The sequence below is a fragment of the Pristiophorus japonicus genome, chromosome 2 (assembly GCF_044704955.1).
Source record: "Pristiophorus japonicus isolate sPriJap1 chromosome 2, sPriJap1.hap1, whole genome shotgun sequence".
Taxonomy (NCBI): Eukaryota; Metazoa; Chordata; class Chondrichthyes; family Pristiophoridae; genus Pristiophorus; species Pristiophorus japonicus.
The window spans coordinates 348,123,095-348,140,763 of NC_091978.1; the positions used below are offsets into that span (position 1 = coordinate 348,123,095).

Below are 17,669 nucleotides of genomic sequence, written 5' to 3' on the forward strand. Positions count from 1 at the left end.
GACTAATAGAATGCACAATGTTTGCAATATGGCATGACCAGATTTCTAAATTTGGTGCGGAATGTTTATTGTGTAGAGGCTTTTATTTTTGTATTGTGGCCAAGTGGATACTGTAATGGTCAGTGACAGAGCGAAGGTAACGTGTGGGACTGTTGGTGAATGGGGAATTAGGGTTGCGGTTACTGGTATCGCACTCAGATGAGTTCTTCATGGACAGCCTGGCCAGAAGTGGGCTGTATAGGTTGCTTCCTCCCTCCTCCTCATCCTCTTCCTACTCCTGCTCCTCAGCTGCTCGCCATATAGCTGGTGGCAAGGGCTATGTACTCATGACGGTGAGGTTGTGCACCACGTAGCAGACCACCACAAACCTTGACACCTGCTTTGCCGATTATGCATGGCTCCTCCAGAGCAGTTTAGGCAACGAAAGCACAGTTTCAGCAAACCAATGGTCTGCTCTATCATATTTTGTGTGGCAACATGGCTTTCATTGTGTACATGCTCCACACGTGTGCATGGGTCATCAGCCAAGTCGTCAGCGGATATCCCTTGTTGTCCAGTAGCCACCCTTTGGTCTGCCGTGGTAACTCAAATGCAGATGGCACAGCGGACTGTCGCAGAATGAAGGCATTATGACTGCTGCCAGGATAACGGGCATTGACCTATATGATTTGCTGCTTATTGTCTCACACCAGCTGGCCGTTGAGGGAGTGGAATCGCTTTCGGTTCTGATACATGGCATAGTTAACATGCTGCGCCTGCAAAACACTGTGTGTGCTGTCAATGGAATTGTGCACTATGGGGAAGCCTGCAATCCCAGCAAAGCCACATGCTCACTCCGGCTGCTGCTCTCCGCAAGAGAGAATGAAATATAGTCCACTCTCTTTGAACAGAGAGCCTCAGTGACCTTCTTTGCGCAACAGTGGGTGGAAAACTACAAGATGTTGCAAATATCTCCAGCTCCAGCGTGGAAGGAGCCCGACACATAAAATTCATCGCCACGGTGACCTTCGCAGCCACTGGCAATGCGATCCTTGCCCTGCTCTGAGCTTGCAGTTGTGGCTGCAGCAGGTGGTAGATTTCAGTGAGGATATCCTTACTGAAGCGCTGACATCTCGCACATTGTTCATCGCTGAGGTTCAGGGAGGAGAATTGCTCTGGGTGGATTTGGCCTCCTGCTGAGGGCACTGAAAGGTTATGAGAGTATGCTAGCTGGAACGTTGAGCTCCAAAGTGCTGGCGTTAAATCAGCGTTGCACACTGATTGACGTCATCATCTGCCTGCAGTGCATACTTCCGGTGGGCGTTCACTGTGCGCGATAATGCCTTCACCAATATGGCGTCCGGCACGATTCACCCTACAAGGTTGCGCGTGTGCCGTGGACGTCATTTCAGATCTCTAAGGGCACTAGTAGCACCTAAAAAAAAATGTGTGCCACGGATCTGACTTTTGCACCCTGGATCTCCTTCACTTCCTCCTGGTAGGTACAGATTAGTGTTGATAGTGGTAAAGATAACAAGTTTGTCCGCGATTATGTCCGCGATGAAACAGCCTGACAAGACTCGGTGTCTAGGTTGACGAGTGAAGAATAAGCAGTCGCGTGAAACATTAGAAGCTAGTGGCCTCTATCCATGGAACTGTATCCTGGCATGAATTAGTGGCTTAAGCGGAGGGGAGGAAAAGAGAAAAAAACTGAAGAAAAAAAGATCTTCTAATGTCTTTTTGACAAGGTCCTCCCTTAATAATAAACAACTGAATCGTTTAGTTGAAAGTACTTAAATTAATTTTGACTTCTGAAATACCCTGTGGAATGTAGTATTATAGGCCCCAAGTTTCCACACGCGGCAAAACAGGCGCCCCTCTGAGCTGGGCGCCCGTTTTTCGCGCCGAAAACGGCGCCTGAAAAAAAACACGCTATTCTTGAGCACTTTGCAGCTCGATGTCAGCTTGGCGCGGCGCCCAGGGGGCGGAGCCTACCACTCGCGCCGATTTTGTAAGTAGGAGGGGGCGGGTACCATTTAAATGAGTTTTTTTTGTGCCGGCAACCCTGCGCGTGCGCGTTGGAGCGTTCGCGCACGCGCAGTGTGAAGGAGACATTGGCATTCGGCCATTTTTGTAGTTCTTTGTAGCTGTTCAATTTTAACATTCTTTAATAAAACCACATTGCCCTTCCATGATCAGCACTGAGGCTTCTTGCAGCAGTGAGAAGGCTGCAGGGAGCCTCAGAAGTTGAGGCAGCCGTTTCCCGACGGGCCCAACCCCCCTCTGCCGTCGGGAATGGCTGCCTCAACTTCTGAGGCTTCCTGCAGTCTTCTCACTGCCTCCCCCCGATGCCATCGGGAATGGCTGCCTCCTCCCCCCCCGCCGTCGGGAACGGCTGCCTCCTCCCTGCCTCCCCCCCGCTGCCGTCGGGAACGACTGCCTCCTCAACTGCCTCCTCCCCCCCTCTGCCGTCGGGAACGGCTGCCTCAACTTGTGAGGCTTCCTGCAGCCTTCTCCCTGCCTGAAGCACTTTCACACAGGTAGGAACATGGTTTATTTAATCTTTTCTTTGCTTATAAATTTTTATTCAGGTTGGAATTATTTGTATAATATTTGTATAAGTATAACTAAGGATTTATTGTAGAATGTAATGACTTCCCTTCCCCCCCTCCCCCCCACCTCGTTCCGGACGCCTAATTTGTAACCTGCGCCTGATTTTTTAATGTGTAAACAAGGTTTTTTCAGGCCTACAAAAATCTTCACTTGCTCCATTCTAAGTTAGTTTGGAGTACGTTTTCACTGTGGAAACTTTCAAATCAGGCGTCAGTGGCCGGACACGCCCCCTTTTGAAAAAAAAATTCTGTTCAAAAGTGAAACTGTTCTAACTGACTAGAACTGCAGAAAACTTAAATGTGGAGAATTGCGATTGCTAAGATACTCCGTTCTCCACCAGTTGCTCCTAAAAATCAGGAGCAAATCATGTGGAAACTTGGGGCCATTATGTGGGAACCATCGTGAAAATGCAGAGTTAAAACGGAGGGAGTTACTCCAAAAACCTTTCTAGTTTTAAAATAACCATTTCATCTTTCATTTATCAGCTGGTGAATACTACGTAATAGACTATACAGCAGTACTGAATCCCGGAGAGTCGAAGGAGGGGAGGACTATTTCATTGCCTGCCTACCTCACCTTTGGCAATGGATCACAGGTATTCTACATAAAGATTAATTCATTTGCTACATGTTTAGTGAACAAGGTTTTTGATCTTGACTCTACTGGAAGCCGTTATTGGCAGGCCAGGTGCTTGCCCACATGAAAAAAGAGATCTGAGAGAGAATCCCATTAGGACATTGCCATACATCTAATGGCGATTGGCAGCTGATTTTTGTAGCTGTTTATTTATTAAATTTGGTTTAATTTGTTGCTTCCTCTGATCCTTTCTGGTGCTGCACAGAATACATTTCTGCCTCCATAATAACTCATTCCCTCAATTATTTTGCAAACTTGCTGTGGCCTTCATTAATCTTTTCTTAGTGAGAACAGCTCAAACTCCTTTATTCTCTTTTCATTCGGTTAACGATCCGATACCTGTAATCAGCATTGATGTCCTCCATTGAACACACTCTACAGTCCATTAGCATACTGCCCTTTCATTATTGGGATCTAGAGAAAGATTGTCATGTGCTCTATTCTGTCAGCTGTGGCTCAATGGATAGCACACTCGTCTCCTGAGTCAGAAGGTTGTGGGTTTAAGTCCCACACCAGGGACTTGAGTACAAAATCTAGGAAAACACTCCAGTGCAGTGCTGAGGGAGTGCTGCACTTTCAGAGGTGCTGTTTTTTGGATAGAAACATAGAAAATAGGTACAGGAGTAGGCCATTCAGCCCCTCCAAGCCTGCACTGCCATTCAATAAGATCATGGCTGATCATTCTTCAGTACCCCTTTCCTGCTTTCTCTCCATACCCTTTGATCCCCTTAACTGTAAGGGCCATATCTAACTCCCTCTTGAATATATCCAGTGAACTGGCATCAACAACTCTCTGCGGCAGGGAATTCCACAGGTTAACAACTCTCTGAGTGAAGAAGTTTCTCCTCATCTCAGTCCTAAATGGCCTACTCCTTATCCTAAGACAATGTCCTCTGGTTCTGGACTTCCCCAACATCGGGAACATTCTTCCCGCATCTATCCTATCCAGTCCCATCAGAATCTTATATGTTTCTATGAGATCCCCTCTCATCCTTCTAAACTCCAGTGAATAAAGGCCCAGTTGATCCAGTCTCTCCTCATATGACAGCCCAGCCATCCCTGAAATCAGTCTGGTGAACCTTCACTGCACTCCATCAATAGCAAGAACATCCTTCTTCAGACTAGGAGACCAAAACTGAACACAATATTCCAGGTGAGGCCTCACTAAGGCCCTGTACAGCTGCATTAAGACTTCCCTGCTTCTATATTTAAATCCCCTAGCTATGAAGGCCAACATACCATTTGCCTTCTTCACCACCTGCTGTACCTGCGTGCCCACTTTCAGTGACTGATGAACCATGACACCCAGGTCTCGTTGCACCTCCCCTTGTCCTAGTCTGCCGCCATTCAGATAATATTCTGCCTTTGTGTTTTTGCCCCCAAAATGGATAACTTCACATTTATCCACATTATACTGCATCTGCCATGCAATTGCCCACTCACCTAACCTGTCCAAGTCAATCTGCAGCCTCTTAGCATCCTCCTCACAGCTCACATCGCCACCCAGTTTAGTGTCATCCGCAAACTTGGAGACATTACACTCTATTCCTTCATCTAAATCGTTAATGTACATTGTAAAGAGCTGGGGTCCCAGCACTGAGCCCTGCGGCACTCCACTAGTCACTGCCTGCCATTCTGAAAAGGACCCGTTTATCCCGACTCTCTGCTTCCTGTCTGCCAACCGGCATGAGACATTAAACCAAGTTGCCTGCTCTCTCAGATGAACATAAAAGATCCTATGGCACTATTTTGCAGAAGAGCAGGGGAGTTATCCCTGGTATCTTGGCCAATATTTATCCCTCAATCAACATCACTAAAACAGATTATCTGGTCATTATCACAGTGCTGTTTGTTATGTGCAAATTGGCTACTGCATTTCGTACATTACAACAGTGACTGCATTTCAAAAAGTACTTCATTGGCTGCAAAGTGCTTTGGGATGTATGGTGGTCGTGAAAGGCACTATATAAATGCAAGTCTTTTTTAAATTTTCTATTAAAGTACTGTACTGCACCCATACATATCACATTTACTGCTAACCTGTTCCAGGTAGTGACAGTCCTCTGAGAAAATAAATACTTCCTAGCCTCCATCCTGACTTCCGATTTATTTTGTATTTTATCCCGTAGTCCTACTATTGCTTTCCTTGTTCAAATCTGCTACATCCAATGTTTCATAATTTTAAAAACCTCGATCATATCACCTGAACCTCTGTTTCCCCAAAGTGAATAAAGTTGGGCTGGGCGATGTGCGGGTGACCACCTCAGCGAAGTGAGCCGAAAGTTGGGGGGAGAATTTTCTGGCGATGTTCCAGCCTAACTTTCCATTTTTCAGTCAAAATGGGTGATAGCAGGCCGCTTGGGCGATATATGGACACTAGGCCAGCGATGTGAAGTGGAAAGTCTAGCCCTAACATTCTCTGAGTTAATCCTAATAACTAAGAAATCTAAGTTTAGGAATCATTATTGTTGCTTTCTGTCCCCTCTCTAAAGCCCCAATATTCATCACTAAGTATGGGGACCAAATAATATTTCAAGTGTAGACAAACCAAAGTCTTATCAACCGAAGTGTAGTCCTCTTAGTGCTTCACTTTATAGACTTGGCAATACTTCCAAGAACCTCACTCACTTTCCCAATGGCTACCTCACGTTTGTTGCGAATCTTTAGTGAACGGTAAATAACCATCATCGACCTGAAATGTTAACTTTCTCTCTCTACAGATGCTGCCTGGCCTGCTGAGTGTTTCTAGCATTTTCTGTTTTTATTCCCCTCAATCCTGTTTTATTACTTTGAATGGGCACTCGGTAATGGAATGGAGATGTTTTGAGCCACCTTCTCTGCATTAAATAACACCTGAGACTCATGAGACATTTCACTTAATTTATTTACATCAACTTGCAGCCTAATAATCTCCACGTTATTTCTTTGTTCATGTACAATAATCTGTTACTTTGTTAAAGTAACTTTAACGCGCTTTTCGATGAATAACATGGGATTTTTTTTCTCGTCCTTTTATTTTGTAAGTCATGTTCATTTACTGTTTCAGGCTCTTCCCATTCTTGACATCATTCCCCAACTGAGAGGGTGGGTAGGTCTCAGCATCACTCTCATTTGAACAAGAATGCACTTGTTTTTCTCGCTCTCTTCCTCTCTCCACTTGGGAAAGTGCTTTGTTTCTACTTGTTGGGGTTACAAAACCAGATTAGCATTTATCATAGTTGAATATTTTATTCCTTATTTTTAGTTCCCTCCATGGCCTTGCCCCTCCCTATCTCTGTAATCTCTTCCAGTCCCACAACCCCCCCCCCCCCTTGATGTCTACGCTCCTCTAATTCTGCCCTCTTGAGCATCCCTGATTATAATCGCTCAACCATCGGTGGCCGTGCCTTCTGTTGCCTAGGCCCCAAGCTCTGGAACTCCCTGCCTAAACCTCCCCACCTTTCTTTCCTCCTTTAAGATGCTCCGTAAAACCTACCTCTGTGACCAAGGGGTCACCTGCCCTAATTTCTACTTGTGCGGCTCGATGTCAAATGTTTTATCTCATAATGCACCTGTGAAGCGCCTTGGGATGTTTCACTACATTAAAGGCGCTATATAAATACACGTTGTTGTTGTTGTTGTTGTTGTATTACCTGATCTTGCCTGCAACTATTACGGTTACATCCGACCAAACTCTAACGTGAGATAATTAAAATGTAAAATCATGCCTTTCAGGGCGACCATATTAAGATTGAACCCCTGGTGGCAGACTTCACACTGACTAACAAAGCAGCTATTGAGGTAAGTTGAGTACGGGACCGCTTTTGATTGTCATGAGTTGAAATGCCAGTGTTTAAAGTGAGGCTTGACAGGTCTGACTGTACATTCGGTATGGATGGTATTGATATGCAGGAGCAATTGATATGCATTGGACAATCTGTCAATCAATAAACTAATTCAGCAGCACAATGGGTTAATGCACTGATCTTTTTAACCTTTGGGGGGTGCGGGGGGAGGGCAGGGGAGCTTTTCATTCAGCCCTGACTGGTTGGATGAAAGTCCCCACCTTTTGCTAGTTCTCATTTTTCCTCCTCCATGTGTTCTGACTGAGAGAAAATCAGGATTTACAGTGTCGTCTCGACTCATCACAAAATCTCCCAGTCGAATTCATTAGTTCTCAGAATCTCAAAGCTGCAGAATTGCTCACCTCCCTAGCTATTTTCTCCTAACTACAATCTTTAGGGCTGGATTTTCGGCTTTGATGTTTTCAGGGCGGTTATGGCAGCGGGGGCGGTAAGGTTTGCGCTCGGGAATAGTTTGCACCTCAGACATCAAAATTGGGCGGCTGGGCCCTGAATCAGGAGGTGCTGCTCTAAGGGAGGCGTACACCTCTCTTGGGCGTTGGATGGGAAAATCCCGAGCTAAAGAGTCGGGCTGGGAGCGCTCCAAGAGACGCCTGGGGAGAAAAAAAACCTGAAACACTCCCCCACGAAAACATTCTCAATACATAGCCAATGCCACCACAACATAAATCACAAAAAAAATGAGAAGAAAAAGCAATCACACTTACCTTAGGACGACATTACTTACCTCGCTGCAGTTGGTATAGGTGGTATAGGTTCCCCGCCCGATTTCCCAGGCATTCACTGCTGGGCGCACTGCGGGGCGTATGGGTCGGACGGGAGTCAAAACTTGCGCCGGTGTCTCCACCAGGGGCGTTGCACTCAGCTCTTCTGGGCGGTGCTGCTCTGCACTGCCGCAAAACTGTTTTTGTTTGCACTTATTTATAGCTTTTACTTTTACTTCAGCGTTATAGAATAGTACAGTACAGCACAGAAGGAGGCCATTCGGCCTATCGAGTCTGCGCATTATACTACACTTATCACTCGAACAGCAAAAGTACAAAAATCAGGTCACAACATTGGTGCCAAGAGGTGTAGTCTAGCGATTGCATTAATATAAAAAAATGGCATTTCCAACATAATTAATGCAAGTCTAAGGGCTAGATTTTCCATTATTTTTGCATGCATACTGCCCACTTAACTTCCATTTTAACGCTGAAATGAGGTGTGACGCCTATATATTGCCCATTTAGCCACAAAATGGAAACTGACGCCCATTTCTCGGTTACTTATCGCCGAGCGTTACTTTCGGCATGTACGTAACGCCGATTAAAAAATAATGTCGTCCGCCCACTTCTTTTGGGCGGAAACATCAGAATGGGTGAACCCAACTCCCATAATGTCGCCCAGCGTTACTTTCGGCATGTAATTTACGCCGAGATTCAATAATACCGACCACCCACTTTTTTTTTGTCGTAAACACCACATTTGCCGAAACTAACGCCCAGTATATCGCCTAGCGTGACTTTCAGCACCTCGCACACATATCGCCCACAATCTCGTTCGCCGAAAAAAACGCTGTGAAAAAGTTGAACTAACCTGAACGAACCACAGCGGTGTGGACGCCATTTTGTAAATCGCAGGTCGCTTCATTGAAAAGGCTGCTTCAACTTTGGGGGAGCTTGGATGTACTCTGGAGTTCTTTTAAGGTGATGTGAACATCTGAACAGACATCTTATCATACTGTGGATGATTGGATTTTACTTTAGGTGTCTTAATGGGGAAATTTATTGTTTGTGAACAATCGGCATTATACTTATAGTTATTGGAATGGGGCCACCCATTTCTCAGCCTGCCTTGACGACAACGCAGATGCTGCAGAGTGCATATGGCACAACGTCTAATCCACAGCATTATGTGCCCAATCTAAGACGTGCCAGACTGATGAGGAGAACCAGACCATACACCCCCCGCACTTACAGGGAGAAGTGGTCTTACCTCGACTTATCCGAGAACACCTGCCTTCGGAGACTGCGCTTCCACAAAGTGGTTATCAGTGAGATATGCCAGCTCATCAGGGCAGATCTGCAGCCTGCCAGCACCATCAGGACTGAACTGTCCGGTGAGGTCAAGGTGACCGCGGCACTGTCGTTCTACGCGTCGGGTTCCTTTCAGGCCTCTGCTGGCGACATTTGCGCTATATCTCAGCATGCCACACATTGCTGCATTAGACAGGTCACTGAAGCCCTGTAGGCACGCAGGATGGACTTTATCAGCTTCCCTATGACCGCAGATCAGACTGACAGGGCTCTAGGATTTTACCGAATTGCTAACTTCCCCAAGGTGCAGGGAGCAATAGCCTGTACGCACATCACTATGCGGGCACCTTTTCAGGATGCAGAGGTTTTTCTCAACCAAAAAGGATTTCAGTCCCTGAAGGTCCAACTCGTTGTCGACCACAACCAGATAATTATGGCAGTGAATGCCAAATTTCCGGGCAGCGTCGATGAGGCTCACACCCTGCGTGAGCGCACTGTATCTGACATGTTTACCAGTCAGCCACAAGGTCAATGCTGGATGCTTGGTGACAAATGATATGACCTCGCCACCTGGCTGATGACTCCCCCTGTGTGACGAGCACGCCAAAGCCGAGAAGCGATACAACGAGAGCCACAGAGCCACACGCAATGTGGTCCAGAAAACCATTGGTGTGCTTAAGCAGTGCTTTAGATGCCTGGAGCACTCAGGAGGGGAGCAACAATACAACCCTGATCAGGTAGCTCAATTCGTGGTCGTGTGCGCCATGCTGCACAACTTGGCTATCAAGAGGGGGCAAGAATTGCCATAAGGGACTGACAGTCCACCTCAGGAGAGAGAGGAAGAGGTGGACGCTGACCTCGGGCCAGACAATCAGGCTGACTATGCAACCATTCCCATGCCCCCCTCCAGACCGCAGGAAAGGGCCCGTGGTGGCTACATAGCTGGAAGACTTTTAAGTCAGCAGCTCGTAAATGAGTGCTTTACCTGAAAGAACGTTGCTGTTATTGACAAAGCTGTCACACTGCTGTGTGTGCAGCTCAGACATCAATGGTGGGCATCACCTTGGTGCCAGTTAAAGTTGATTCAAGTTAAGTTTAATTATACCCTTTCATGTTAAGGACTCACCAGTGTGTACTGGTGCACCTATCTGAGACAATGCGCAACAAGGTTATGTTAAACGAAAAACATTTAATCCGACCATTTGTCTGAAATTATAAGTATAACTGTCAAAAACACCGCACCCCCACAACACATTTTATAACATTGACATCAATCAAATGGTCAACATTTCCAGCAACACAAAACACAAATGCAAACCAACAAGGTGGCCCTCTCTCCTCTTACCCCAGACCTTACAACAAATTTGATACACCAAGATGGAAATATTACAAAGCCATCACCTCACTTTCCGTTCCCTTCCGCCCCCTTCCTCCCCTTCTCCCCACTCTACCCCTTCCCCTCTTGACTCCACGCCGCCTGGCCAAGGAGCTCCTCAGGTGCTGTGTCATTGGGGGGTATGAAGGCAGAGCTGGTGGGTGCATGGATACGGGAGAGAAGGGTCCCGAGGTGGGAACCTTTTCCGAGCCAGAAGCAAGATGTTCCTCCTGGCTCACATGGGGTGCGGCACCTTGGGGTACAGTGCCATGCTCCAGGACCACTGGGAGGCTTCTGCCACCAGTGTTCCTGACTATCGCCTCCACGGCTTCCGCCATCCGCGGAACGTACACCGTCATTGTGCCGGATATGCTGGCCAGCTGTCGGGATATGCTCCCCCAATGTCTGGTGGATCTGCTGACCTATGTCTACAGACCTCCTGGACAAGTAAGTCTACCATGTCGCCGCTCTTACCAGCTGTTCATGGAGCAGACCTAATGCGTCTAAGCGACCTCCGCGGGTTCGGCGCCATCCTGGGCTCAACTGGGGTGCCCTGTGGCGAGGCGCTTGGGTCCGGTACCTCCAGAGTGGAGGTGTGAATGGCTGCAGGAGAACTAGATGGCGTTGGGGTAGAATGCATTCTGGAGCCTGGCAATGCAGGCTCCTCAAAGTCTGCGTTGTCATCCGTAGAGAACGGACCCAGCAGATTGACGGGCAAGAATCGGTGCTCCTCAGCACCAGTTGTAGGATCGTCCGGCGAGTCCGGCCCCACGCCCCCACTTTCTGGGCTCGGTGGTCTTGTCTGGGGACGCGCTGCTGGCTGAACTGCAAAATACAAATGAGGCTATTAGAGGAGAAGGGGGTGCTAGGGTCACAAGGTGAGTCCAGCACTACACACAGCATATGCACGACAAAAGCACCACCGCTATCAAAATCATCACAGACATCACATTTCATGACCATCAAAACATTCTGCATTGCAATGATTCTCATGAGGCCAACATTATTTAGAGGACACTTTTACCAATCATCTATCATATATTATTGTTCAGATATGAGTGGGTGTGGCATCGATTGACTTTACATCACGCAATGGTTTATACTTTACTCACGTGGCATCACTTCAGGTTCTGCAGCTGTTTGCATGGCCGACTGAGGGTGGCTCTCCACGAGTGCGAGCACCCGCTTCTCTATATCGGTGATGTCGATGATGACTGGTGGTCCCCCCCCAACTGTTCGCCTCTGCTCGGCCCTATTCCTTAAAATCTTCTTCTGTAAAAGGTAACAACAGGGCGACATGGCATGAGATCATTGCTAGGTACTGTCACAGAGACTGATACAACACATAAGCGACAAATGTAATCATGATTATTATGATGATTATCATTCTTTACCTAAAGACGTATAGGCTTGGAGTACGGCATTTCCGGTAAAAGTGAAATACCTCACATTTGATTTTAATCACTCATGACACTTACAAATCAAATTATATAAATATATAATTAAATGTAAATAAATGTAATGCTCTGGCAGATCCGACAAGGGCATTCCAGCGCTTGCGACACTGGTTGCCGCATGCACCTCGTTGGTTGCCAACGAGACCACCTTGGCTATCTCGGCCCATATCTTCTGGTAGGCCTTTGGAGTGGGCTTCCCACGCCCTCCCTGTGTCAAATCACCCCAGCGTGACTTGACCTCCTGCATGAGGGAGGTATTTGCCTCGTCCGAGAATCTCCTCGCTCTCTTTCATCCTCCCAATTGTTCCTCTCCCAGTTCACTGTTCTCGCCAGCATCATTCTCCACAGCGTGCTGTGTCGCCTCCTCCACTCCCTCCATTATAGGCACCAAATTAGAGAAAATATCTGGCTGGTAACAGCTAACTTTTTTCTCACAATTTTGTATTAAGGTCGAAATTCTCCCTCCTACCTCCCAAAGCAGCCAAACAAGCACCCACACCACACCCACACACACCTTCACTCCCTCTCTGCTCCCCCTCTCTCTGTCTCCTCTTATGCGCATGTAGTGATGACCCCTGACCTCCTGAAACGTGGAAACGAGTGTTTCCATGCCATTGCTAAGGGCGGCGACACTTTATGGCAGAAGATCAGAGAGATGTAACGCTAACGCCCATTTCAGATCGCTCGCGGTAACGCCCATTTTTGCTTTGATGCTTTTGGGACGATAATGGTGGCGGGGCGGGAAAGTTAGCGCCCGGGAATAGCGTGCGACTCAGTAAGAAAGTTGGGTAGCTGGACTCTGAGTCAGGGGGTGCTGCGCTAAAGGAGGCATTGTACACCCTCTTGGGAGCTAGCATGGGAAACTCCTGAGTTCAGGAGCCGGGCAAGGAGCGCTCCGAGAGACGCTTGTGGTGGGGGGGGGGAACCTAAAACAAAATACCACAAAAACATTCCCAAAACATTGTCCACGCCACCACAACACAAATCGCAGAAAAGATTAAAAGAAACAATCTTAGCGTAGGAGCCCATCACCAACCTCTCCACTATCTGCACCGTTGGACCGCCCTGATTTCTCAGGCAGTCACTGCAGGGTGCGCTTTGTGGCGTACGCGTCAGGCAAGTGTCAAAACACGCACCGGCCGGAGGAGATGTGCCGATGTGCAACCAGGGGCGTTGCACACTGGCACAACTCCTCTGGCCGGTGCTGCTCAGCGTCGCTGCGAAACCGGACCTGAGGATCGCTGCGGGGTGCTGGAGGCCGACAGCCCGGCCAGAACATCTCACCACCGCAATTGACGCGGCTCCGGGATGAAAAACAGAGCAGAGAAGACCCGAAAATCCAGCCCCAAGAGTTTGGGCTTTGCATGTGTTGCTGCATATAAAGTCCACTTGGGTGCAGTGTAGTATTGGTATGGCAATTTAGAAAAGCAAGCTTCAGCTTGTTCCACGAAATAAGGATTTTGTTAAACTATCCACGAGTGATTATATAACACAGACAGGCATTTCAACTCACATGCTGTTTTCTAAGTTAATTATACGTTTTTTTCTTACTTGTCAATCTGCAGTTCCATGAATACTGCACAAAAATTGCAAGCTGATAAGTTTAGTACAAAATATATTGTGATTGTACGTGTTAATATTTCTGCAGATGTTCGTTGTATCATGTCAGAGTGAACAAGAATGATAAATGAATGCAGCAAAATTGCACCTGGTACCCAGTGTTAACTCACCTCAAATTGCTCAAGAGCGGGCAGGATAGCAGAGGAAAATCCATCCCGCTCCATAAAACAGTAGGCCCGAGTCCATAATGCTGCATCCCCAGTGAGTAGTTACACTCTCAGAGAGTTTGAGTCAAGAAACTTGGGCTACAGTTTTTACTAACTCGTGATATCCCAAGCGCAGTTTCTCTGAGGGCTCAATTTTCCCCAGGACTTGCGCAGGTTTTTTGGAGTAGGTTGCTTTTTTTGGCCAAACTTAAAAATCCCCAATTTGCACCAGAGTAACTCAGTTGTGTTTTTTTAGGTAATTTTTTTTTCCTCAAAAGGGGTCGTTACCAGCCACCTACGCCAATTCTGGCCATTTAGACAACTTTGGCCAACCGACAGTTACTCCATTTCTACTTAGGCCAACGTATGTGGCCTTTTGAGAAAACCTTGCGGAGAGTTAAAAAATCGGTGCAGGTAAGTACATCGGAGGCTATTTGGGCTAGGGGCAGGAAGCGGAGCAGACCAGGACCACACTCACTCAGGGACCGGAAGGCTCGGCAAGGGAGGGAGGGAGAAAATTGACCGGCAGGCGCGCACTCGGGAGGGGTCACAGACCAGGAAGGCACTGCACTGGGGACCGGAGAGGTTCGGCGGGGGAGGAAGGGAGGGAGGGAGGGAGTAAACATAGAAACATAGAAAATAGGTGCAGGAGTAGGCCATTCGGCCCTTCGAGCCTGCACCACCATTCAATAAGATCATGGCTGATCATTCCCTCAGTACCCCTTTCCTGTTTTCTCTCCATACCTCTTGATCCCCCTAGCCATAAGGGTCATATCTAACTCTCTCTTGAATATATCCAATGAACTGGCATCAACAACTCTCTGAGGCAGGGAATTCCACAGGTTAACAACTCTCTGAGTGAAGAAGTTTCTCCTCATCTCAGTTCTAAATGGCCTACCCCTTATCCTAAGACTGTCCCCTGGTTCTGGACTTCCCCAACATCGGGAACATTCTTTCTGCATCTAACTTGTCCAGTTCCGTCAGAATCTTATGTTTCTATGAGATCCCCTCTCATCCTTCTAAACTCCGTGTATAAAGGCCCAGTTGATCCAGTATCTCCTCATACGTCAGTCCAGCCATCCTAGGAATCAGTTTGGTGAACCTTCGCTGCACTCCCTCAATAGTAAGAACGTCCTTCCTCAGATTAGAAGACCAAAACTGAACACAATATTCCAGGTGAGGCCTCACCAAGCCCTGTACAACTGCAGTAAGACCTCCCTGCTCCTATACTCAAATCCCCTTGCTATGAAGTCCAACATACCATTTGCTGCCTTCACCGCCTGCTGTACCTGCATGCCCACTTTCAGTGACTGATGTACCGTGGCACCCAGGTCTCGTTGCACCTCCCCTTTTCCTAATCTGTCGCCATTCAGATAATATTCTGCCTTTGTGTTTTTGCCCCCAAAGTGGATAACCTCACATTTATCCACATTATACTGCATCTGCCATGCATTTGCCCACTCACCTAACCTGTCCAAGTCACCCTGCAGCCTCTTAACATCCTCCTCACAGCTCACACTACCACCCAGTTTAGTGTCATCTGCAAACTTGGAGCTATTACACTCAATTCCTTTATCTAAATCGTTAATGTATATTGTAAAGAGATGGGGTCCCAGCACTGAGTCCTGCGGCATTCCACTAGTCACTGCCTGCCATTCTGAAAAGGACCCGTTTATCCCGACTCTCTGCTTCCTGTCTACCAACCAGTTCTCTATCCACGTCAGTCCATTACCCCCAATACCATGTGCTTTAATTTTGCACACCAATCTCTTGTGTGGGACCTTGTCAAAAGCCTTTTGAAAGTCCAAATACACCACATCCACTGGTTCTCCCTTGTCCAATCTACTAGTTACATCCTCAAAAAATTGCAGAAGATTTGTCAAGCATGATTTCCCTTTCATAAATCCATGCTGACTTGGACCGATCCTGTCACTGCTTTCCAAATGTGCTGCTATTTCATCTTTAATAATTGATTCCAGCATTTTCCCCACTACTGATGTCAGGCTAACTGGTCTATAATTACCTGTTTTCTCTTTCCCTCCCTTTTTAAAAAGTCGTGTTACATTAGCTACCCTCCAGTCCACGGGAAGTGATCCAGAGTCGATAGACTGTTGGAAAATGATCACCAATGCATCCACTATTTCTAGGGCCACTTCCTTAAGTACTCTGGGATGCAGACTATCAGGCCCCAGGGATTTATCGGCCTTCAATCCCATCAATTCCCCTAACACAATTTCCCGCCTAATAAGGATATCCTTCAGTTCCTCCTTCTCACTAGACCCTCGGTCCCCTAGTACTTCCGGAAGGTTGTTTGTGTCTTCCTTTGTGAAGACAGAACCAAAGTATTTGTTCAATTGGTCTGCCATTTCTTTGTTCCCCTTTATAAATTCATCTGAATCCAACTGCAAAGGACCTACGTTTGTCTTCACTAATCTTTTTCTCTTCACAAATCTATAAAAGCTTTTGCAGTCAGTTTTTATGTTCCCGGCAAGCTTCCTCTCATACTCTATTTCCCCTCTCTTAATTAAACCCTTTGTCCGCCTCTGCTGAATTCTAAGTTTCTCCCAGTCCTCAGGTTTGCTGCTTTTTCTGGCCAATTTACATGCCTCTTCCTTGGATTTAACACCATCCTTAATTTCCCTTGTTAGCCACAGTTAAGCCACCTTCCCCGTTTTATTTTTACACCAGATAGGGATGTACAATTGTTGAAGTTCATCCATGTGATCTTTAAATGTTTGCCATTACCTATCCACCATCAACATTTTAAGTATAATTTGCCAGTCAATTCTAGCCAATTCACACCACATACCATCGACGTTTCCTTTCCTTAAGTTCAGGACCCTAGTTTCTGCATTAGCTGTGTCACTCTCCATCTTAATAAAGAATTCTACCATATTATGGTCACTCTTCCCCAAGAGGCCTCACACAACAAGATTGCTAATTAGTCCTTCCTCATTACACATCACCCAGTCTAGGATGGCCAGCTCTCTAGTTGGTTCCTCGAAATACTGGTCAAGAAAACCATCCCTAATACACTCCAGGAAATCCTCCTCCACCGCATTGCTACCAGTTTGGTTAGCCCAATCAATATGTAGATTAAAGTCACCCATGACAACTGCTGTACCCTTATTGCACGCATCCCTTATTTCTTGTTTGATGCTGTCTCCAACTTCACTACTACTGCTTAGTGGTCTGTACACAACTCCCACTAGCGTTTTCTGCCCTTTGGTATTCCGCAGCTCCACCCATACAGATTTCACATCATCCAATCTAATGTCCTTCCTTACTATTGCATTAATTTCCTCTTTAACCAGCAATGCCACCCCGCCTCCTTTTCCTTTCTGTCTATCCTTCCTGAATGTTGAATACCCCTGGATGTTGAGTTCCCAGCCTTGGTCACCCTGGAGCCATGTCACCGTGATGCCAATTACATCATCACAGTTAACTGCTATCTGCACAGTCCACCTTATTCCGAATACTCCTCGCATTGAGGCACAGAGCCTTCAGGCTTGTCTTTCTAACACACTTTGACGCTTTAGAATTTTGCTGTAATGTGGCCCTTTTTGCTTTTTCCCTTAGGTTTCTCAGCCCTCCACTTGTCCTTTTCTTCTTTCTATCTTTTGCTTCTGTCCCCATTCTACTTCCCTCTGTCTCCCTGCATAGGTTCCCATTCCCCTGCCATATTAGTTTAACTCCTCCCCTACAGTACTAGCAAACACTCCCCCAAGGACGTTGGTTCTAATGTCCCAGGAATTTGAAACTCTCCCTTCTGCACCACTCCCCAAGCCACGTATTCATCTGAGGTACCTGCGATTCCTACTCTGACTAGCACATGGCACTGGTAGCAATCCTGAGATTACTACTTTTGAGGTCCTACTCTTTCATTTAGCTCCCAGCTCCCTAAATTCGTCTTGTAGGACCTCATCCCGTTTTTTACCTATATCGTTGGTACCTATATGCACCACGACAACTGGCTGTTCACC

The 17,669-nt window shown here is 46.9% G+C and overlaps 1 protein-coding gene across 2 annotated transcripts in view; it reads left to right on the plus strand.

Annotated features, from left to right (window-relative positions):
• LOC139234884 (limbin-like) overlaps positions 1-17,669 on the plus strand; it is a 260,436-nt gene that overhangs the window by 38,922 nt on the left and 203,845 nt on the right. For both annotated transcript variants that reach the window (XM_070865720.1, XM_070865730.1), the window contains exons 6-7: positions 3,078-3,187; positions 6,943-7,008. In XM_070865720.1, coding sequence (XP_070721821.1) covers positions 3,078-3,187; positions 6,943-7,008 — 176 coding nt within the window. The remainder of the gene's footprint in view (positions 1-3,077; positions 3,188-6,942; positions 7,009-17,669) is intronic.